The sequence below is a fragment of the Armigeres subalbatus genome, chromosome 2 (assembly GCF_024139115.2).
Source record: "Armigeres subalbatus isolate Guangzhou_Male chromosome 2, GZ_Asu_2, whole genome shotgun sequence".
Taxonomy (NCBI): Eukaryota; Metazoa; Arthropoda; class Insecta; order Diptera; family Culicidae; genus Armigeres; species Armigeres subalbatus.
The window spans coordinates 41,357,516-41,381,679 of record NC_085140.1 but is presented as its reverse complement, the minus strand read 5'-3'; the positions used below and the strand labels follow the sequence as shown (position 1 = coordinate 41,381,679).

The 24,164-nt window shown below is 39.5% G+C and overlaps 1 protein-coding gene across 1 annotated transcript in view; it reads left to right on the top strand.

The window, feature by feature from the left end:
* The window catches only part of LOC134214305 (myb-like protein P), a 4,293-nt gene extending 9 nt beyond the window's left edge, over window positions 1-4,284 (top strand). The window contains exons 1-2 of the mRNA XM_062693716.1: window positions 1-1,314; window positions 1,449-4,284. The exon at window positions 1-1,314 is cut by the window's left edge and continues 9 nt beyond it. Of these exons, the coding sequence (XP_062549700.1) occupies window positions 127-1,119 (993 nt within the window). The 5' untranslated portion in view covers window positions 1-126 and the 3' untranslated portion in view covers window positions 1,120-1,314; window positions 1,449-4,284. The remainder of the gene's footprint in view (window positions 1,315-1,448) is intronic.
* Window positions 4,285-24,164: the final 19,880 nt, after the last annotated feature.

The window sequence follows — 24,164 nt, the reverse complement described above, 5'->3', positions numbered from 1 at the left end:
TTGTATAGCGAAATTTACAATACAATAATTCCAAAACTCCGATTTGCTAAGTCCCGAAATCTAAAATCAGTAGCTCAAGTGGTTTTATGGTGTAAAAGAATTGAAAATAGGATACGCCAGGACAGAATGGCGAGCATTATCGAAATAATTAAAGTTATTACGTCGCTGGTACCGTCATATGATGGAAATCCAGATCGACTAAACAATGTCATATCATCTCTGATCGCATGTAAAGCATTAGTAAATGCCGAAAACAGTGCAGCAGCCATCCAAACTATTCTTTCGCGGCTGGAAGGAAAAGCACGGGCTGCTGTTACAGATGATCCTTTAGATATAGATGATATAATAAACAGACTTAAAGATAAATGTAGTACCACTGCTACACCCAATTCAATATTGGCCAAATTAAACGCTCTGAAACAGAGAGATTCTTTCGAAAAATTTACCCAAGGGATAGAAAAACTGACCCTCGAACTAGAACGGGCATACCTTAATGAGAATGTTCCACTGGATACAGCGACTAAATTAGCCACGGGTGCTGGCATAAAAGCACTAACTAATGGAGTAAAAAATGATGAAACTAAGCTATTGCTTAAAGCTGGACAATTTACTGCTTTGTCTAAGGCAGTGGAAAAAGCTTCCGAAAACGAAGCCGAAAAGCAAACCAACGTCGCAAATGTTTTCCCGATTCACGGAAGAAATTCTCAAAGAGGAACCACGTCCTCCTCTAACAGCTATCGTAATAATTACCAAAATAACCGTGGAAATTTCCAATTTCACCGCGGAAGTTCCCAAAATTACCGCGGAAATGTTCAAAACTACCGTGGAAATTTCCAAAACTACCGCGGAAATTTTCACCAGAACAGAGGAAAGGCCCACAGTAATCGTGGAAGTTTCTCCCGGTTCAACAACAGAGGAAGGGGCTATTTCAACAATTCGGGACCTGAGAACCGAGGTGTTTATTATTACACTCCGGGAAACATGCAGGTCCCCCAGCAAATAGTTGGGGGCCAACAATTCCTACCCCCTCCAGCTCAAACAACAGCAATTCAACATCAGCATCAACAACAAAACCAATATCAAATAGCATTGGCCAACGTGCAATCCCCAAGACATTGAAAAGAATATTCAACATCTCTACAGCCTTATCAAATTTTGTGATCTTAAAAACAGAAGCTACACATTCCGAATGTACTTTCTTAATAGATTCAGGAGCAGAAATTTCAGTTTTGAAACCCTCAAAACTAAACCAAGCAATACACATAGATGACCAACAAATTTGTTCAATAACAGGCATACAACCAAAACCAATAAGTCGAGTCAAGTACAAGACACTGAAGACGGCCTTACTGTTGAGGTCGAAATACGTATCTGTCAGGATACAATTAAGTGGTGGAATTCAATGGGATTGTTCAAACTCGTCTTATGACAGGGGGCAAAACCAATAGATACACTCGGATCAACCAATATATTTCTACAGCTACCTTACGAATGTAAAGTAAATCACCAATTTCACATTATACCAGAAAATCTTCCAATACCCACCGACGGAATTCTCGGACGAGATTTCCTCACTAAATACCGTTGCATTATAGACTATGACACATGGACTCTATCAAGCTTCATAAATGCAAAACTTATCGAAATTCCCATACAGGACAAACTCAACGAAGACATTTTGATACCACCTCGTTGTGAAGTATTTAGAAAAATTGCCATTCAAGACCCCCATAGAGACTACGTTATTTTGTCAAAAGAAATACGACCTGGTGTTTTTTGTGCTAACTCAATAATAAATGCCAAAAATCCTCTCATAAAACTCATTAACACGACAAACTACACTGTCAAAATTCGTGAAAATCTCTTGAATCAAATACAACCTCTTGAAAATTACAATATTTTTTCAATTAATCAGTCAACCATACCTAGCCGAAACAGCAAATGCATTTCAGAGTTAAATTTGAACGACACACCTTGTTACATTAAAGATAAACTAAACGACTTATGCACCAAATATAATGATATATTTGCATTACAGAATGACACGTTAACTTGCAATAATTTTTACAAACAAAAGATTAATTTAAATAACCCGACACCAGTTTACATTAAAAACTACAGAACACCCGAAGCTCATAGAACTGAAATAGACCGACAAGTTAATAAAATGCTAGACGAACAAATTATCCAACCATCAATATCACCATACAATGCTCCGGTACTACTCGTCCCCAAAAAATCGGCAAATAACGATAAAAAATGGCGTCTTGTAGTTGATTTCCGTCAGTTAAACAAAAAAATCATCGCAGATAAATTCCCTCTACCTCGAATTGACGATATACTAGACCAACTAGGAAGAGCAAAATACTTTTCAACGCTCGACCTTATGTCAGGTTTTCACCAAATCGAGTTAGAAGAAGAGTCAAAACAATATACATCATTTTCAACTACTTCCGGTCACTACGAGTTCAATCGCTTACCCTTTGGACTAAATATCTCTCCTAACAGTTTCCAACGCATGATGACGATAGCCCTTAGCGGACTACCGCCAGAATGTGCGTTTCTGTATATCGATGACATAATAGTCGTCGGCTGCTCCGTTAACCATCATTTGAATAATCTCGAACAAGTATTCCAAAGTCTAAGAAAATTCAATTTGAAACTAAACCCAGCCAAATGTAAATTTTTTTGTGCTGACGTAACATATTTAGGACACCATATTTCAGCCGAAGGCATTCAACCCGATAAATCAAAATATTCATCAATTCTTAATTATCCAAAACCCCAAAATGCTGATGAAGTTAGAAGATTCGTTGCATTTTGTAATTATTATAGACGATTTATCCCATATTTTTCAGACAAAGCAGCTCCACTAACCGCATTACTCAAAAAGAAATCCATTTTCAATTGGTCAACTGAATGCCAAAACTCATTCGAAACCCTTAAAAATGAACTTTTAAGCCCAAAAATCCTTCAATTTCCAGATTTTAGGAAACCATTTATTTTAAGTACAGATGCATCAAAAATAGCATGTGGTGCTGTACTAGAACAGGAACATAATGGCATCAGGCTACCCATAGCATACGCAAGTAAAAAATTCACAAAGGGAGAAAGTAACAAATCAACAATAGAACAAGAGCTCACTGCAATTCATTGGTCAATTTCTCACTTCAGACCATACCTTTACGGTCGAAAATTTACAGTCAAAACTGACCATAACCCTCTCGTACATCTATTTTCAATGAAGGATCCGTCATCTAAATTAACAAGAATGAGACTTGATTTGGAGGAATTCAATTTTGATATCGAATACGTTAAAGGAAGAGAAAACGTAGGGCCCGATGCTCTTTCACGTATAGATATTGATTCTGAAGTTCTTAAAAACATGTCAGTTCTTCCAATGCAGACCAGATCTAAATCCCGAATGACGAAAGAAGCCACAGTTAATAAATCAAACGCGGAAAAGATTGATCACCTTCACGCGTATGACTCCATTAACAATATTGATGCTTTTAATTTACCAAAACTGACATTTCAAACTTTGAATGACCATATAAACATAAGTATAAAACCAAAAAACTTGAAAGGAATTATTGCTCAAGGGCAAATATTCCATCAAAAGGGAATGATTTATCTAAATGAATGCATGAAATTATTAAACGAAATGGCCAAAACTATAAAAATAAATAAAATTGGGATCAGTGTAATGGATCCAATATTTAACTATGTTTCCCGGGAACAATTTAAACAATCATGCAATGAGAATGTAAGTGACGTCACGATTATTATATACACACCAGCAAAGGTGATACAAAATGAGGAAGAAATTAATCAATTGATAAAAGAAAACCACGATACCCCTTCGGGAGGACACGTAGGTATTAACAAATTACTACAAAAACTAAGGCGAAATTTTTATTGGAAAAATATGAAAGACAGTATTTCCAAATACGTGAAAAACTGCACTTCATGTAAACTTAATAAACATACGATTAAAACAAAAGAAATCTTTGAAAAATCAACTACTCCTACTAAACCTTTCGAATTAATTTCCATTGATACTGTAGGACCACTTACCAGATCAAATAAAGGAAATCGTTACGCACTAACTATACAGTGTGACCTAACAAAATATATAACCGCAGTTCCAATAATAGATAAACAAGCGAGTACATTAGCTAAAGCTCTAGTAGAAAACTTTATTTTGATTTATGGTTGTCCACAAGCAATCAAATCTGACATGGGAACTGAATATAAAAACGAAATATTCCAACAAATCTGTAACATTCTTACCATAGACCAAAAGCTCTCCACAGCATATCATCCAGAAACCATAGGCGCCCTCGAAAGAAGTCATCGGTGTTTAAACGAATATCTTAGGGAATTCATCAATGAACAACACGATGACTGGGATTCTTGGTTACCATATTTTACATTTTTCTATAACACTACACCACACACTGAACATACATTTGCACCATTTGAACTTGTTTTCGGAACTCAAGTAAATTATCCATCAAAACTTAAGAATACCACAAAAGTCGATCCACTCTATAACTACGATGCATATTTCAAAGAACTGCAATTCAAATTACAAACAGCAGCTATAAAAGCAAATCTTCTTTTAGAAAAATCCAAAGAAAAGAGAATATCGAGTCAAAAACAACATTCAAATCCAATAGAAATTCAAATAGGAGACAAAATTTGGTTAAAAAGAGAAAATCGCAGAAAATTAGATCCCGTATATAAAGGTCCATTTATTATTATTAACATAAAACATCCAAATGTCACAATAAGAAATCTAAATACAAATGAAACCCAAATTGTACACAAAAACAGAATCATAGCCTGACGAATTTTATGTTATTGTTTTGTGATTGCATTACTTTTCATATTTGTAAAAAAAAAAAAAAAAAAAACTGCTTTAACTATATAGATTTAATTTTAAAAGTGATTATTCTAAGACATCCGAGCCTAATCTCTAAAAAAATAATAAACGGAAAAAATAAGTGAAAAAAGAGATAGGTCAAAAGTCTAACCCCGAGTTAGACGTGAGAAATTCGGCATTAAATTTTAAGTAGAAGTACCCAAATAATTTTGAAATTGTAATCAAAAAAAAAAAAACAAAAAATTGTAACACAGAGACAACTGGAGAAAGACATGATAGAATAATACCACTTCATTTCATTTCGTTACATTATTCTTCTAAAAGCGGGAAGGTGTGGCATGCGTTTGCGAACCACTGATAAACCGAAATCATAAATGATAAACAAATCCAAAGGCCATCCGCCTTGCACCGAGCAATGTACTCAAAAATGCATAACATAATAATTACAACCATATGTGTCAACAAATTCATCGCTATTCTCCCTTTTTGCCTTTCTCGTATACTAAGTATACGGTAAAGGCTATATGATCGCTCCAAAAACAAACTTTTTATAGAAGGCCCGGAGACCCATAGTGTTAAATACCAATCGACTCAGTTCGACGAATCGAGGTGATGTCTGTGTGTGTGTGTGTGTGTGTGTGTGTGTATCTGTGTGTGTGTGTGCGCAAAACTACTCAACAAAATGTCACTCATTTTTAGCACTTATCCTCAACTGATTTGCTCGCAACAAGTTGCATTCGACGCAGAATCCTGTCCCATTATTTCCTATTTGAAATTGGCCAGATCGGACTATGGGATCGAGAGTTATGGCCAAAATACAAATTCATTTGAAAAATCGCAAAAAATGTCACTCATTCTTCGGGCACTTATCCTCAACCGATTTGTTTGCAACAAGTTGCATTCGACGCAGAATCCTGTCTGATTGTTTCCTATTTGAAATTGGCCACATCGGACTATGGGATCGAGAGTTATGGCCAAAATACAAAATCATACGAAAAAATCGCGTGAAAAATGTCACTCATTTTTCGGGCACTTATCCTCAACCGATTTGCTCGCAACAAGTTGCATTCGACGCAAAATCCTGTCCGATTGTTTCCTATTTGAAATTGGCCAGATCGGACTATGGGATCAAAAGTTATGGACAAAACACAGCATCATACGAAAAAATCGTGTAAAAAATGTCACTCATTTTTCGGGCACTTATCCTCAACCGATTTGCTCGCAACAAGTTGCATTCGACGCAGAATCCTGTCCCATTATTTCCTATCTGAAATTGGCCAGATCGGACTATGGGATCGAAAGTTATGGCCAAAATACAAATTCATACAAAAAAATCGCGTAAAAATGTCACTCATTTTTCGGACACTTATCCTCAACTGATTTGCTCGCAAACAAGTTGCATTCGACGCAGAATCCTGTCCCATTATTTCCTATTTGAAATTGCCCAGATCGGACTATGGGATCGAAAGTTATGGCCAAAATACAAAATCATACGAAAAATCGCGTAAAAAATGTCACCATTTTCGGGTACTTATCCTCAACTGATTTGCTCGCAACAAGTTGCATTCGACGCAAAATCCTGTCCGATTGTTTCCTATTTGAAATTGGCAAGATCGGACTATGGGATCAAAAGTTATGGACAAAACACAGCATCATACAAAAAAATCGTGTAAAAAATGTCACTCATTTTTCGGGCACTTATCCTCAACCGATTTGCTCGCAACAAGTTGCATTCGACGCAGAATCCTGTCCCATTGTTTCCTATTTGAAGATCGGACTATGGGATCAAAAGTTATGGCCAAAACACAAAATCATACGAAAAAATCGTGTAAAAAATGTTACTCATTTTTCGGGCACTTATCCTCAACCGATTTGCTCGCAATAAGTTGCATTTGACGCAGAATCCTGTCCCATTGTTTCCTATTTGAAATTGGCCAGATCGGACTATGGGATCGAAAGTTATGGCCAAAATACAAATTCATACAAAAAAATCGCGTAAAAAATGTCACTCATTTTTCGGGTACTTATCCTCAACCGATTTGCTCGCAACAAGTTGCATTCGACGCAAAATCCTGTCCGATTGTTTCCTATTTGAAATTGGCAAGATCGGACTATGGGATCAAAAGTTATGGACAAAACACAGCATCATACGAAAAAATCGTGTAAAAAATGTCACTCATTTTTCGGGCACTTATCCTCAACCGATTTGCTCGCAACAAGTTGCATTCGACGCAGAATCCTGTCCCATTGTTTCCTATTTGAAATTGCCCAGATCGGACTATGGGATCGAAAGTTATGGCCAAAATACAAAATCATACGAAAAAATCGCGTAAAAAATGTCACTCATTTTTCGGGTACTTATCCTCAACCGATTTGCTCGCAACAAGTTGCATTCGACGCAAAATCCTGTCCGATTGTTTCCTATTTGAAATTGGCAAGATCGGACTATGGGATCAAAAGTTATGGACAAAACACAGCATCATACGAAAAAATCGTGTAAAAAATGTCACTCATTTTTCGGGCACTTATCCTCAACCGATTTGCTCGCAACAAGTTGCATTCGACGCAGAATCCTGTCCCATTATTTCCTATTTGAAATTGCCCAGATCGGACTATGGGATCGAGAGTTATGGCCAAAATACAAATTCATACGAAAATATTGCGTAAGAAATGTCACTCATTTTTCAGGCACTTATTCTCAACCGATTTGCTCGCAACAAATTGCATTTGACGCAAAATCCTTTCCCATTGTTTCCTATTGAAAATTGGACAGGTCGGACTATGGGATTGGAAGTTATGACCAAAATACCTTTTTTCATAAAAATCACAAAAAATGTCACCTATTTTTCGGACACCTAACCTTAATCGATTCACACGAAACAAGTTGCATTCGACGCAGAATCTTGTCCCATTGTTTCCTATTGAAAATTGGCTAGATCGGACTATGGGATCGGAAGTTATGGCCGAAACGCCATTTTAGCCTTTTTATACGAAAAGGCTGTATGTTCGCTCCAAAAACCAAACTTTTACAGAAGGCCTGGAGACCCATAGTGTTATATACCAATCGATTCAGCTCGACGAACTGAGATGATGTCTCTGTCTCTCCCACTTCATACGGGAGTTTGGCAGAAAGACGGTCATGAGATTTATATCATAACAAATATTGCCCTCCGCTCGCGTGATGGGAATGACATTTTCGTTTTTTTTTGTGTAGTCGGAGCTTCAGTTCAACTAACATCCAAAAGTGATATCCTTAAAATATATGACTGGGTGAAATAAAACAGGGTTATGTACGTCAAAAAGATTGGAAAAGGAAACAAAAATGTTGAAATTCTTATTAGCATATTGTAGATCAAGCTGAAAACCGAACCGAGGTCCCGCGAAATCGCATTTTCTCGCATTTCCGGATGTTGCAACTGCATCGCGAGTAGTGCGCAACTGTGCCATAGTCGGGCACCACTCGCGATGCAGTTGCGACATCCGGAAATGGGACAAAATATGATTTTCGGTTTTCAACTGGATCTACAATATCTTTGCCATACATAATCTGATTTTCATAGAACGGACAAAGAAATTTGTCTTTTTTACTCCTAGCCACTAGCTCATCTTTTTTCAAGCACACACATTTTACGAAGGTCGAGAAAGGCACCATCACCGCTAGGTGGATTAATCTGGGTTTTTTTCTTACCTCTACCCATGCGCTGCGTACCCAAGCACAGTCGAAACGAAAGGTTTCAAATTACACAACCTGGTAGGTCCAGTAAGTGCGCCGAATTGTACTGATGCAGTAAAACACATTTTAGGACAGTCACCCAGTCGTCTCCTCTTACACACTTAAGATATAGAACATGAATAATTTTGTGAACTTATATAAGTCCCAGAAGAATCAATAAAGACAACAATCGTTGATTAAAGATCGAACTCGAATAGTCTTCTCGGCCCTAACTGGTGGTTACCTTCTGAGTCCTCCTGAGTTAGGGTTACTGATTTGCCTTAAGAGAAAGTCCTTCTCCAACGTATTAGTTAAAGTGTAAGAACCACACTTTACAATGATCGATTTGACAACACGTATCGTCATTTGGGTATCTCCAGGTGTGCTTTCGAATGTTCTTACTTGCAAAATAGTTGTCACCGGTAGTTGCGTGAAGGCTCTCCATTCAAATGACTGTTCCAATGAACACTTTCCTTCCGATCTGTACATTTGCGTCGTGTTTTGGGTAACACACACATACAGACGTGCTAAAACCGAATGGGCTTTGTATTATGTATATAGTCCAATAAAAATACGTTCTCGCTGCAATCAAGAACCGAAGAATTACAAATATGCATAAAAGTTGAGAGTCAACAATAGAGCACCCCAATAGACACCGATTTGTATACTATGTATATTCTCTAGAAATACCTGCTAAAAGTAGTGTCCCTTCAATATCCATTAAAATAATCGTTTGAATTCATCCATACCGTAACGCAGGTACTAACCAAATACAAAAGGGAACCTCTTTCAAACAAATTGGAATTCAATTCAGTAAATAGTTCGATACAGCCATCGCACGGCGAAGGCTGGCTGGCTGTGGATCGAACCTGCCGAAATCGATTACAGTTTGGCAGAGGCTCATCCACCCAGCAAAATAGAAGTAGAAAAATAAAAATGGAAAAATGCAAGAGTGAAACACGTTTTACGTTTAGGTACCACGTACCACCACCACCGTTGACGTACCTCTATCCTGCAGGATTGTAGTTTTCTATTGGTGGAAACGATCGAGCGTGTAGGCACATACTTTGCGTTTGAATTTCAATTTTAGCCCCATCTTATTTTTGGAAGCAATCGAAAGAGCATCGTTCAGAAATATACGGACCGAAATTACAATTATCAAATGTGTAGTCCATGTCCGTGATTTTTTTTTTGTTCCGATTTTGTAACATTATGACTATATGCTTTTCGACGCGGTGTGCACACGGCGTTAAAAGGACGCAGGTGTGCATCAGGATTTTTCATTTTAAGAGTCATCCTTGTTTATAAAGTTTTTAAATAATTTAAAGAAAGATGACTAATCGAATAAATGTTCACATTTTTTCAGGTTTTTTGGCATAATCGTTTGCAAGCCTTTGAAGCTTTCCCGCTACATAAAATTAGTTGAGTATGTAGGTACTTAGTAGAATCCCTTTCACTGTCACTGTCACTTGTTTTGAAGAGAGGTCCATTGTGTAAATACTGCGTAAATAGTAAATAGTCATGATAGCTTTGGAAGCCTGAATTCCCAAAACACATGCCCACAAACCCATTCAATGTAGTATGATTTTTGGTTCCTTTCAAACCGGATACTGGCGCGGCGTCAGAAACGGAAATTCCACCATCTGCACTTCTCTCTCCGCTTCGGCGCCAACTATACGTCGTATGTAAATTTATTGATCCAATTTTTAATTTGCAATAAAAATAAATTTCCTTACATCCGGATCGATTCCACCTAGCTTTCCGCTGTGTGAAACGGGTGATGCGAGGGTGTCCGCGTACGGCACCGAATTTCCCTACAAATAACATTTCGCCGGAACATGAGCCCATTTAAAACTGAACACGGAAGAAGCGTTGGGTTTGGATATAAAAAAAAAATCCGACAATTTGACCGAGTTTTGGAATGTGTTTACAAGCCCGCTGCTGCATTGATGCTGCTTGTTAATCCTCTTGGCTTCGGGCAGGATCGGGAAAGCGAAACATTTTATGTTTATTGACTTCTTATACCATTCAGAGGCGATACTTAGGCAGATTACGGCGTATGAGCTGCAACGGACGAGGGTGGAAGCATCATGCAGCATGTTACCATTAAGCAAAGTGATTGCGAAATGAAGCCAATTACGAACTTTCCCCACAACGAACACCTCGGGCTGTTGAAAAAGTGAACAAGCATCAATGGAATCACGCAAGCAGCGATTCGCATCAACGTCAGGCGCCCAGTGACAGCGACAATTGCATCGCGTAAGGCAACCCTCATATTTTATTAAGTAGCGCACTCATTTGCTTACCTATTTTTGAATAATGACAAAAACTGTAAGTACATTGAGCGATAAAGACCATTTGGGACCACAGCGCCATAGCGCTGTCTTCAACGTTCATTGCATAACCGAATTGCCACCGAATGAAAGGTAAAGGTGTCAACGATATTTTTGCATCGGTGTGCCTCTTATCGGAATCTGGAGCGCCGCTAATTTTTAATTTCTAGTAAAATCAAAGTTAAGGTGAATTACGACAGAGTCCAAAAATGGCTGTCACAATGGCCGTCACCTCTCGTTTTTGCTCTCACAAATGTAAATATATGGGCGATAAGCACATCTGAAACCCATTTTTTCGTGTACGTTGCAATTCAGCAAAGGTGAAAAACTGCTTTTCGGGTTTGCCTGTCGTTTGCTTTTGGAGTTATGTGTTCCTGAAAGCGTTATGTAGCTTTTAAATTGGACGCGATTCTAACGCGATTCGCCTCAAGTGACTCAAATTGCCTAGTAGATTGATTTCAAATCTCAAACAAAAGGCCGTTCCAGATTTATTTCTCCATGTCATTGGGAAAAAGACTAAATCTAAACCGGAACAAAATCGAATCTTTCGTACGGCCGAGTTTCCGAATGATATGCAATAATTTGTTGTGGAATGTACCTGATTGATATGCATTTTTTTTTATTATACATGTAGGTATTTCTTATTGGTTTTTAATATCGTTTTGATTGAAAATTTATTGGAGATGCATTCTATACAATACTTGCCCGTTCTGTATATGGGCCTACTGTGGGATATGAGTAAAATACCTCCAGCGTGTATTTAGAATGAATATTCACTCGTTTAAAGGCTCCCCCAGACCTAAGCGATTTCATCGCCGCGACGGCGACATCTATTTTATTTGAGAGAACCTTAACGATGTCAGTCCTTCAACGATAGGCGATCAGCGCATAACAAGCCATGACTCTTCCTTTTTCGGCGACCAACCATTTATTTATTTATTATCAGACTATGGCCGGAGTGGCCTGTGCTGCACATAAAAGTCTTCTCCATTCAGCTCGGTCCATGGCTGCACTTCGCCAACCACGCAGTCTGCGGAGGGTTCGAGAATCGTCCTCCACCTGATCGATCCACCTTGCCCGCTGTGCACCTCGCCTTCTTGTTCCCGTCGGATCGTTGTCGAGAACCATTTTCACCGGATTACTGTCCGACATTCTGGCTACGTGCCCGGCCCACCGCAGTCTTCCGATTTTCGCGGTGTGAACGATGGATGGTTCTCCTCCATCGGATGGATGCCTCCTCCACGTACCGTCCGCCATCTGCACCCCACCATAGATGGTACGCAGCACTTTCCTTTCGAAAACTCCAAGTGCGCGTTGGTCCTCCACGAGCATCGTCCAGGTCTCGTGTCCGTAGAGGACTACCGGTCTTATAAGCGTTTTGTAGATAGTCAGTTTGGTACGGCGGCGAACTCTATTCGATCGGAGCGTCTTACGGAGTCCAAAGTACGTACGATTTCCAGCCACTATGCGCCTCCGAATGTCTCTGCAGGTATCGTTATCGGTGGTCACCAGTGAGCCCAATTACACAAATTCTTCTACCACCTCGATTTCGTCACCACCGATAGAAACTCGTGGTGGGTGGCTTACATTGACCTCTCTTGAGCCTCTTCCTATCATGTACTTCGTCTTCGACGTGTTGATGACTAGTCCGATCCGTTTAGCTTCGCTTTTAAGTCTGATGTAGGCTTCCTCCATCCTCTCAAAGTTACGTGCCATGATATCAATGTCGTCGGCGAAACCAAATAACTGCCCGAACAGCACAAGTCAGACAAAAATGGTTGCATCAACTTGATTGTGACTGAATTCAGTCACATATGAGTTGCAGTAACCCATGTGGAACATGTGTACTGCTAGGGTGGACGGACTTCGTGAAAATCGTACCACTCGTGTCAATCCCTGCCCTTCGTATTACTCCCTCCAAAGCGATGTTGAATAGCAGACACGAAAGGCCATCACCTTGCCGTAACCCTCTACGCGTTTCGAAGGGACTCGAGAATACCCCTGAAACTCGAACTACGCACATCACCCGATCCATCGTCGCCTTGATCAACCGTATCAGTTTATCCGGAAATCCGTTTTCGTGCATTAGCTGCCATAGCTGGTCCCAATCGATTGTATCATATGCGGCTTTGAAGTCGATAAATAGATGATGTGTGGGCACGTTGTATTCGCGGAATTTCTGCAATACCTGACGAATGGCGAACACCTGGTCTGTGGTAGAGCGTTCACCCATAAATCCCGCCTGGTACTGCCCCACGGTGTACTGCAATTGGTGTTAGTCGGCGGCATAAAATTTGGGAGAGTACCTTGTAGGCGGCGTTCAGCAATGTGATTGCGCGGTAGTTGCTACAATCCAGCTTATCGCCCTTTTTGTAGATGGGACACACGACACCTTCCATCCACTCCTGCGGCAGAACCTCATCCTCCCAAACCTTGGTAATCACCCAGTGCAACGCTCTAGCCAGTGCCTCACCACCGTGTTTAAACAGCTCTCCTGGTAGTTGGTCAACTCCAGGGGCTTTGTTGTTTTTCAGCCGGCTGATCTCCTCCTGGATTTCTTGGAGATTCGGAGCCGGAAGTCGCATGTCCTGCGCGCGTGCTCCTAGGCTCATTACCATACCGCCACCGTTGTCTGCCATATCGCCATTCAGGTGCTCTTCGTAGTGCTGCCGCCACCTTTGGATCACCTCACGCTCGTTTGTAAGAAGGTTCCCGTTTATGTCCTTACACATATCGGGCTGTGACACGTGGCCCTTACGTGAATGGTTCAACCTCTCATAGAACTTTCGTGCGTTATTAGCGCGGTACAGTTCCTCCGTCTCTTCACGGTCTCGATCTTCTTGCTGGCACTTTTTCCTCCGGAAAATCGAGTTTTGACTGTTCCGCGCCCGTTTGTATCGTGCCTCGTTCGCCCTCGTACGGTGTTGCAGAAATCTCGCCCATGCTGCATTCTTCTCCTCAACTAACTGCTCACATTCGCCGTCATACCAGTCGTTTCTCTGATCCGGAGCCACCGTGCCTAATGCAGCGGTTGCGGTGCTTCCAATGGCGGATCGAATATCTCTCCAGCCATCTTCAAGAGATGCTGCGCCTAGCTGCTCTTCCGTTGGGAGTGCCACTTCCAGCTGCTGCGCGTAGTCTTGGGCTAGTCTACCGTCTTGTAGCCGCCCAATGTTTAGCCACGGCGGACGACTCCGACGCGTGTTGATCACCGTCGAGAGTTTTGAGCGCAGGCATACTGCAACGAGGTAGTGGTCGGATTCAATATTCGCACTGCGGTAAGTGCGTACGTTCGTGATGTCGGAGAAGAATTTGCCGTCGATTAGAACGTGGTCGATTTGGTTTTCCGTTACTTGATTAGGTGATTTCCATGTGGCCTTGTGAATATTTTTGCGGGGAAAGAAAGTGCTTCGGACTACCATTCCGCGGAAGGCTGCAAAGTTTATGCATCGTTGGCCGTTGTCGTTCGATACGGTATGCAGACTATCCGGTCCGATGACCGGTCTATACATTTCCTCCCTTCCTACCTGAGCGTTCATGTCACCGATGACAATTTTGACGTCCCGCAGTGGGCATCCATCGTATGTCTGCTCCAGCTGCGCATAGAACGCTTCTTTCTCGTCGTCGGATCGCCCTTCGTGTGGGCAGTGCACGTTGATGATGCTATAGTTGAAGAAACGGCCTTTTATCCTCAGCTTGCACATCCTTGCGTTGATTGGCTGCCACCTAATCACGCGTTGGCGCATCTTACCCAGCACTATGAAGCCGGTTTTCAGCTCGTTGGTGGTGCCACAGCTTTGTTAGAAGGTAGCCGCTTGATGCCCGCTTTTCCACACTTTCTGTCCTGTCCAGCAGATTTCCTGCAGCGCTACTACATCGAATGTGGGGATGTAATTCATCGTAGATTGTCCTGTCGCAGCCTGCGAAGCTAAGCGACTTGCAGTTCCATGTTCCAATCTTCCAATCGTGATCCTTTATTCGTCGCCTAGGTCGTTGCCGATTGTATCGAGTCGTATTATCTTCTATGTTGTTCGTAATAGTTATTTTTAAAGGCGGCTTATTGGGCCTGCGCAAACCTCCTGTCTCGTCGGAGGGCCGTCGTGTCAGGGCTGTTTAGCGTCCCACCTAACATCAGGACTTGGGCTTGTGCGCTTTGAGCGGCATACGGTCGCTTTGGCGGAGCCTACTTGCGGATTCATGCAGCTTTTTATAGAGGTTTAACAGGGCCCACTGTCAAACCCCACCACATCCTAGGCAGGCGCTATAACTCGCAGATGGCCTGGGGAGGAATCGTCAAGCCCTTGGACATAGTCCCTGCTGCCCCCAAAAGCCAACCATCCGACGCATAATAGGACGTAGGTTCCAACAGCAGCCGCACAATTGGACGGTAATTTGGCTGACGGATATTTTCTCGGTTCCACATTTGGCGATCCGTGCCAGGATTTATTGTACACTTGTACAGACAATAAACCAATGATCGACCGGTAACCTGAAGAATATTGAAATTTATTGGTGAGTAGAACACAAATTAACAAATGTAAAGAAACTTATGCGGTTCATGCATAGTTCATGCATAAGTTTTTTGTTAAGTTGCTGAAGTTCATCAGACGGGCCATTTGATGAAAGATTCCAAGCTGCCAGATAATGTTGCTGGTGATGGAATTCTTTGCCACGGGCTGGGACTTCTGTGAGCAGCATGCAATGATATTGCATATCGTATCAGGCGGGACGTCTGGTGGAATATTATAGGGCACAGATTGAGACTTCTGTGCGAGGTATTTGTTCAACGAGGCGGGATGCACGTTAAGAAATTAAGTGAGGTCAAATGGGAAGTTTGGTCTAAAATTTTCTTGCCACAGGTTTGGACTCATATGAGGATGGTTATAATGAGATATGCAAATTCTACTATCAAACGGAAATTTTTACATATCAGAGAAGAGTGGCTATGTGATATGCATGCGTACATGTAATAGTGTTGTCGTGATTAATCAAGGTAGACACTGGTCAGATAGTTTCATAGAACTCCGTCATTGAGAAAGATGATTGCGGGAGTTTAAATAATGAGCTTGAATTGATAAAGGATAAAAATGCATGCACGAGTATGTTGACGAGACAGGTTTCAGATGAGTAAGTAATTGAAAGAACTGGTTTAAATTACATTACAATTAGGAAAAGACGTGTGCAGTTAGTGTTGCTTCTAGAGCCCGCGAATACCTCTCAATCCCCGCAGTACCACGACAAAATGTTGAGTTCATTTGGTAGACCAGGTAAATAGAAGCAATTGAAAAGGTGTACAAAACGATGAAGTGTGAAATGCTTCAATTCCAATGGAGACAGAGAGGTGACAGTTACATAGTGATGGCCTATTGAACATTGATTAATTTCAATAGAATTGGTAAGTTTTTACAGAATGTTGAAGTTGGTATTAAATTGGTAAAAGGTATCTAAGGCAAGTTGCCAATTTTGCATTCGTGTTTCATGAAGCTAACAAGATGACTCGTATGCCCAGGGAAGTCAAAAAAATCACCCAGAAGATTTTCTAGACCGGACAGAGAGACGCCTTCTTTATAGCAGCAGCATAGGTCAAACCGAATGGCCCCAGTATCCACGCACTACATGGTATAAATACCATGGTACTTATATCATAAACCTGTCATTAGTATAAGCGGTACGGTAGTGAGTATCCGACTCAAATATTGTGTATTATAGATGGTGGGGGAGAGCTTTCTGGAACACCACCAAAGAAAAAAAGTTAGGTGGTTTGAAAGCAAGGAGGGTCATCGATTTAAGCTAATGTTTGTTCTTGGGAGACCACCGTTGAATAGTTCGTCAATTTAAAAAACCATGTACCGTCAACTGGGGGGAAGATGATCATTGAGGTGAAGATGATCATTTGATGTGTCAGTCAAAAGTGCCAAATTTTTTTTCTGAAACGGTAGTCAACAATATTCTCCGTTCAAGTAATGTTACCGCTAGGTAGAAATAGAATAGATAGATTATAATCATAAAAAATGTATTTTGTGGAAGAAAGAGAGAGATAGTCATAAATTACGCTATTTTCGTTTCAAATATTGACATCTTAGACTTCTTTACGTAGTAAATTCAACATTCATACTAATAACCTAGTGTATTTTGACTACTAGGTCATAATGATTTTAGTAGAGCTGTCTTGATCAACTTCACCCCAAACCAGATTATTAAAAAAATGTGTGATAATTTAATTTATTTTAATAAATGCGAACGCATTTCAGAAAACTAAAGTTGTTGATTATTGCAACGTATAGCAGTACATGTTTTGAAAATATTTGTTTCGATTTGAAATGTAAACACACATTGTTATTGCATGTTTTGTCTTAAAAATGATCATCTTCCCCCCAGTTGACGGTACATGGTTTGAAAATCATTGAAAAGTTGTTTGCGGTTTTAGAAAATCACAGGATATGTATGTGAGGAAATCAGATGTAATGCTTAGATTAGATTGGGCATATGAATTGACTTAATTAATTGGCGCAAATTGAACGTCTAAACACCCTCGTTCAACTAACTTAGGCGTGAAAATAGTTGAAAGTTTAACTCTTAGTAAGTGAATTGAAATCAATACACCTACCCAGTTGAAAGTCCATCGTTTAGAATTCACCCTTTTGCTAGGCAGCCCATACTAGTGGATTTTTTTTCTCTTTTTCATTGGGAGGAGAGGAAGAATGTGGGATATGAGTAAACTACCTCCAGCGTGTATTAAGACGCGTACCCCTTAACATGTTTGCAGATGAATGAATATTCACCCGTTTAACGATGGCATAATGCCCAGTCCAAGATGAATACACCATCACGTGGTTGTCGAAAGTGCATATTTTTGTTTATGTCGTATGAGAGATTTCGATGATGAGAGATGAGTGAAAATCGCTTATGCCAGGAATTGAATTTAAGTAAGCAATCGCTTTGACTAAAATACGTGCTGCACCTCGTTATTTGAAATCAAATAAAAGCTTTTTTAAAAGATGTTTAGCAAGAATACGGCCCACAAAATTCAGGAAAAGTTGTTCCTGTCATTAATAAATAATGCAGTCGTACGCATGTTAAGTCGGGAATGGGGTAAGAAACCCTATTTTGAAAAATTTGAAAAATTATTAATTTTTTTATTTTCATGTAAATTTTTGATACTTTCGAAGTGCGTGGATTTTAAGCTTCTATAAGCCCAATATTCACAATAAATTTTGTTGCGCATGCATTTTTATCACATCATCTACAAAAATAATGCTTCATTTTCAATATAAACCATCACTATGTAGTAAAATAAGAAGCATTATTTTCCAGTCGCCAGCCATGGAGTTTGTTGTTTATCGAACAACCTCTTTTAGAGTGGTCCATGCAGCCGGAAGCATATCTTTAAAATGTTTTGAAGAGGTTTGGTGTAGTTCTTAATTTTATTAGCAACTGGTCATGAAAACCTCTTATAAAGCATACTAAATCTTTAAATGTTACTTGGGTGGTGTCTTAGAGTAATGTGAAAAGTCAAATTAATTTAGTTAGCTGTTGTAGATTATAAATTTCAAATTGCACCAGAAAAGCGCTATCCAATTACAGAACGAATAAAATACCTATTAGACCCACGAGAGGGAGCTGATAACCACCGCATGTGTTTTATACACAAAACCTCTCAGCAGCTATCAAGTAATGGAGCCCGTCGCCACATGGCGGTACACGTTACTTCTCGCCCCCCTACATTGTGCCGACAAACCACTCGTCATTGTTCGGTAAAATTGTATATTCAAGCAGCGTAGCTGTACATACTTTAAAGAAAATCGCTTGTTCTCCGTTTTGGAAAAAAAAAACACCATCCTTTGCCATGGGTTTCCGTGCATCAAGGTTCCACTTAACAAGCGAATCCAAGCCGGTGGTGGTGGTACGGGCGACAATCCTTCGGAGAGGAAATTGAGAAGAACAGAACAGGAAGATCGTACCGCCGGGGAAACATGAAGGTGTCGTTTGTCCCTGGCTGTGACACAAGCCGAGCTTGCCGCATCCCAGCGAAAGGTGTTGAATTTATCAATATATAAAATTGTTGGAAATTTTTCCCCATTGAAGTCGGTGCTCGCTGGGGTAACCTTATAAAACATTCTTTTTCACACCGTTTCTTCTTGTCACATTCTCATTTCCGCCGGACGAATGGTAGGGTAAGGGAGGTATTTTGGACCACTTTAGGAGATGGCCGAAAAAAATTTCGAATAAAAGTTTGATTTTGTAATAATACTTGATTAATTCCCTGTGCAACTAAAAAGTGGTGAATGCTAGGTAGGATTTGTAGGTAAAAATGTTGTAAATCCCACCGAAAGAACCAAACTACCATAAATTCTGAAGATAAGTAAGATTTAATTTTGGACCACCTGTTTTTATTTTGGACCACCTGTTGAACATATTTTGGACCACTCGAACGATTTTGTATTGCTTGCAAAGTTATGTTACTATTGGATTAAATTAGCGATCTCCAGCATTTTCGGCGTTTTCATCCTGAAAGTCCTTGTGAAGCAATACATTTTTATAGGCATTCAAAGCTTAGAACAATATCTACAAGCTTAGGGTATTGAAACTAATTTCAATGTCAGTACCACTCGGTACAGCATCATCAATGCAAAACAAACTTGTGGCCCATTGCCGTGATGTATACACCTGCATACATACCCTGCATATTTTTTATGTAGTTTGTTAGATCTGTTCCATTTGCGCCATTGATAGTAGTGGGTTGCCTGGTTCTTCCTTGCTCATTGCATATTCTTTTTCAAAACGAAACATAATCGTAGAACGCGGAACTCTGTTGCATTGGCAAACAGCACGGACGGAGAGCTCTAGCATAGATTGGTTCTTGTCGTAGAGATTTCTCAACTATTCTGCTCACAATCGCATATTTGTCCCATATGGATAGGAATTACAGCAAAGGTGGGACTGATATGCGATCATAGGCAGTATTTTCGTACGGAAATAATAAAAGCAGTTACATGTTGGGTTAATAGACATTTTTCTAGGGCTTACATCAATAAACGGTAATTTATAAATGCGGTATGAACAGTAATTTATGAATGGTTTGATACTAGAGAAACAAATGGTTGCTAAAACAAAAGTTTAAGAGATCTAGAGCTTAAAAGAAGATATGTCGAAAATATGTTCGGTTCTAATAAAAAATGAACCTATTTTGGACATGCCTCAGAATACCGTTTTAAACTTACAATGTTTCGTTCGAGATATGAAACTGCTTCAATTAGGTTTTAATGAGTCAACAACATCATTAACGTGGTTTAAATCTATGTACAAATAAACTTACAGCTTTTGAAAGTTGACTTCAATTTTACAATGTCGTCTTAGTTTTGGTCTAATCCAGCCGGCATGGGTAAACACGTGAAAATATTCTTAATAATTGCAATATTTTATAAGAAACAAATGTAGGAAATACCTTATGGATAGTTTCTTTGTGCAATGAAATTTAAATATTGCACGTTTTATTTAGTTTTGTGTGATATAAATACAAAATTCAGCTAGGTGGTCCAAAATAAGAGCCCGGTCCAAAATACAGCCGTTACCCTACCTCTTTGCTTTTTTTCAAGATGGTCCACAAGAGATAAGATGTGAATGAAGGGGATGGTAAGCCAATAATGTGTGGCAGGGCAATGATATTAAAAGGGAATGCCTGATGCTCACAAGTGATGAAAGTCATCATTTCATTTCACACATATTGAATATTAATTATTATTTCAATCATTAAACCATAGTCACTTTCCATATTGACTAGCATCTCTAAACAACTTTGAAGGTTTGAAGTCGCACTTAGTAGTCCTGCGCACCCTCATTCACTGGTGTAATGCGCTGACTAGAAAGATTTCCATCCTGGGCGAATGCCCGCTACTGCCTTAACAATTATTATGTAGTTAAGAGCTAAATTATCAGATTTTTCCTTTTAGTGGACGTGGAGTGAAACGGTCCCTAACAAATTTATGTCAAACACACGCCAAAAAAAAAGAGATAGCTTTGGCGGTAGCTGAACGATTTTGTTAAAATTTTGCTTTTTTTCTACCCAATTGGCACTTTATACCAAGTGGTTTATATAGTTCTAAAACCATTTACTATAGGGGAAAATGGAATTTTTCGATAAAAATGTATCATTTTTCCAAAGGGGATATTTTTTTACCAACACATCTAGGAAAAAAAATAAAACTGTAAGGCAATAGAAGCACTAAATAGCTTCTATTTAATATGTACTACAGGAGCGTCAACTCAAAAACAACCAAGGAAATTAAAATTTTCTGAAACACTGTTTATTTAAACCCCAGTATGCAAAAATACTACTATGCTCTTGAGTAAATATTTTGATTTAAAAAAATAAAACAAAATTTTTCCGCTGAAAAATCATCAATGCCCCTCAAAGATGATTAAAATTTGATTCCATTTCACTATTCATTTCAAAATTTTGTGGGCTCAATTTTTTTACAACATAAATATAAGAAAAATGAGTATCTTAATGTATGGTCGTGGGCTCAATTCCAGGCTCGTCCTTTTCCTACTTTGTATTTCTATCTTAGTTCTTTCTGTGTTTCACGTTCTACAAAAAAAAAACGATTCCTAATGTTATTACCTCCCACACAATCGCAAAACCTCCCGTGGCACCTATGAGAGGTCGTAGAGTCCCCTGCATCTTTCTTAAGTAGGTGTCCAACAAACCATCTTTCCCCTTCCTCAGCATTCGCAAGGACGTGGCCAGGACAGATCTAGACTATTGAAGAATGCATTAGAGAGATTAAGAGATTATGATTAGTCCCAAATCAATATCTGTGGTAACGGATGAAAGTGATGCTACTCTCATACAATAGTCTTGGCTTGTACCACCTACGAATTTATGCGAATTGCTCAATGCTAATGCTAATGCTATATGGCTAAGTCAATGCTTGACAGACATATTTGAACGTTTGTGTGGAAGTTATGCCAAGGCTAAAGCGCCATTACTTACTTGCTCTCTGAAACGAGATAAGTTCAAAAAATTAAAAGAAAATAAAGTGAAATAAATTAAAATAAAATCATAAAAGAAAACTTACAAACCTTGATCATGTATTATTTCTAATTCAATCAACAACACATCTGCTATGGGTGACATATAATAAAGTGTTTAGACCTCGGGGTCTCTTAAAAAAAAATTTTATTCACTAATTATTATTTTAACATAAATATACTAAATGATTATTATCCTAGAACGAACCACTCTCTACTACTTGCACTAACTAATTGAACCGTATCGCTGGTCGATCGGTGATATTTAATAATGTTAACTGCTGACTCGACGCATCGCTATGGGTCGAAGTCCAATGGATCAGTTCTGCTGACGTTGGCGGTGGCATGATTGGGTCGATGCCACCCAAAGTGCTGATGGTGCGGTACTGCAGGCTGGCTCATGTGTAACTCCTCCGGGGGGTAAAAAGCGTGTCCTCACGCGTCCAAAACCTTCGGGACTGGTGCTTCCGTTTCCTTTGTGGGATTCTTAGGCTTCTTTCTCCGTGAAAATTTGGAAGCAAGTCCTTGAACGATGTGGCTAAAATACAGAAGAGCAAACAGAACTAGGGTTATGGTTATTAGGGTGGAGATTGTTATTCCACCCAGAAGGCTCCAATTCCAGATATCGTGCTGTGCTTGTTGTAAGTAAACATGTTGAATATGTTTCCTGTTGATCAGAGTCCTCGTGTCTAGAGATTCGAGGTCGTTTTCCAGTAGTGATCGATTTGTTTTTATGTTGTATGTAGCACCGTACATAAGGGATGCTTTCGTTGTGGTTTCGTTTGCAGTGAATGTTTCGTTGATGAACGTTACGCTGCAGTTTGAAAAGTTACGAGGAAGTTGCCATGCAACGATCTGTTGTCTGGGCCGCAACTCGATGTCATTTCTTGTCCTCTTGCGTTGTTTATGAGCAGTAAATTGTCTGCTATGAAATCAGCTGCGGTTGAGTATTCCGGCCGGGTTGTACAGTGGCTAGATGTCCCCATTATGATCGGAAGGATGCATTCATCGGTAAACCTGGTTATAAACGAGTCCTTTTGTACGTATTCATTTGGCTGTGTTGTTGTGTATAGTACGTCCTTGTTTTCACGAGGTATTTTGGATAATTGTTTATAGTTGAATTGTTGTTATTCAGGGAGAAGAGTTGAATAACCTTTGCCTCTTCTTTTTGTAGTTCTGGCACAAGAAGAATGTATAACAGTGTTTCGTCTTTGGCTGCTATTTTAGGTGTGACGTATGTAATAGCTTCTGTCTGGCAGGTTGATGACTACTCCTTGGTCTTCTAGTATTCTCTTGATCATGTAGATTTCTCTAGTGGAGAGCATTTTATTGCTGGTAACCGAAACTTTGGATAATGTTATTGCCTCTTGAATCTCTTCCAGAATTTTATTGATAGTTTCAATATTGATGATTGTCGTGAGGGTATCGATTTCATCTATTATGAGTTCATTGGTTTGCTTGTCTTCTATAAGTTTTCTCACCTCGTTTGTAAGGGTTTTGATTCTTTGTCCTAGCTGTTGATTTACTCGGTATTGGATGTTGTTGTTCTCTATTAGCGTGTTCATAGTGTTATTTATAATGTGGAGGTCTTGCGCATCTGGACTTCCGCCAATCCATTTCCATACAGATCCTATGATGTCGATGCTCCTAGCGTAACGATGATTGCCTGGCCTAATCTGATTGTAGTTAGAATGTAATGATTTTATTTTATTTTTAACTATGTTAGAAAGGGGATTATTAATTTTGTTGTAAACAACATCTGTCAATAAATGAACTGTTTTCTCTAAATCTTTTAGGTCTATTTCATGAATTATTCTGAAATTTCCTACTCGAATTCTACAAGGGTTTGTGTTTAGTGTTAAAATCGGTTGGTCATTCAAATGTAAAATCTGTAAATCCTGTGTCTTGACATACATGACCATAAAAAAATGTTAATGATAATGAAGATAACATGATTTGAATGGTTTGAGAGGGTTCGTCTTTTCTTGCGACTATGTTTAGATATCTATTTGAGTTGATTTTATATCTGGTTGTTTTTTTTGTTATTGTTAACACCTGAAAAGAAATTTGATGACCTGCGTTCGTCAGTGTGTCTGTCTTTTGGTTGTATTCGTCGTCCTAAAAAGAGAAATAAGATCTATGGTAATTTATGTTGCAATGACTGGGTTACTTTCTGAAAGAATTTTGAGGAAGTGTGAGA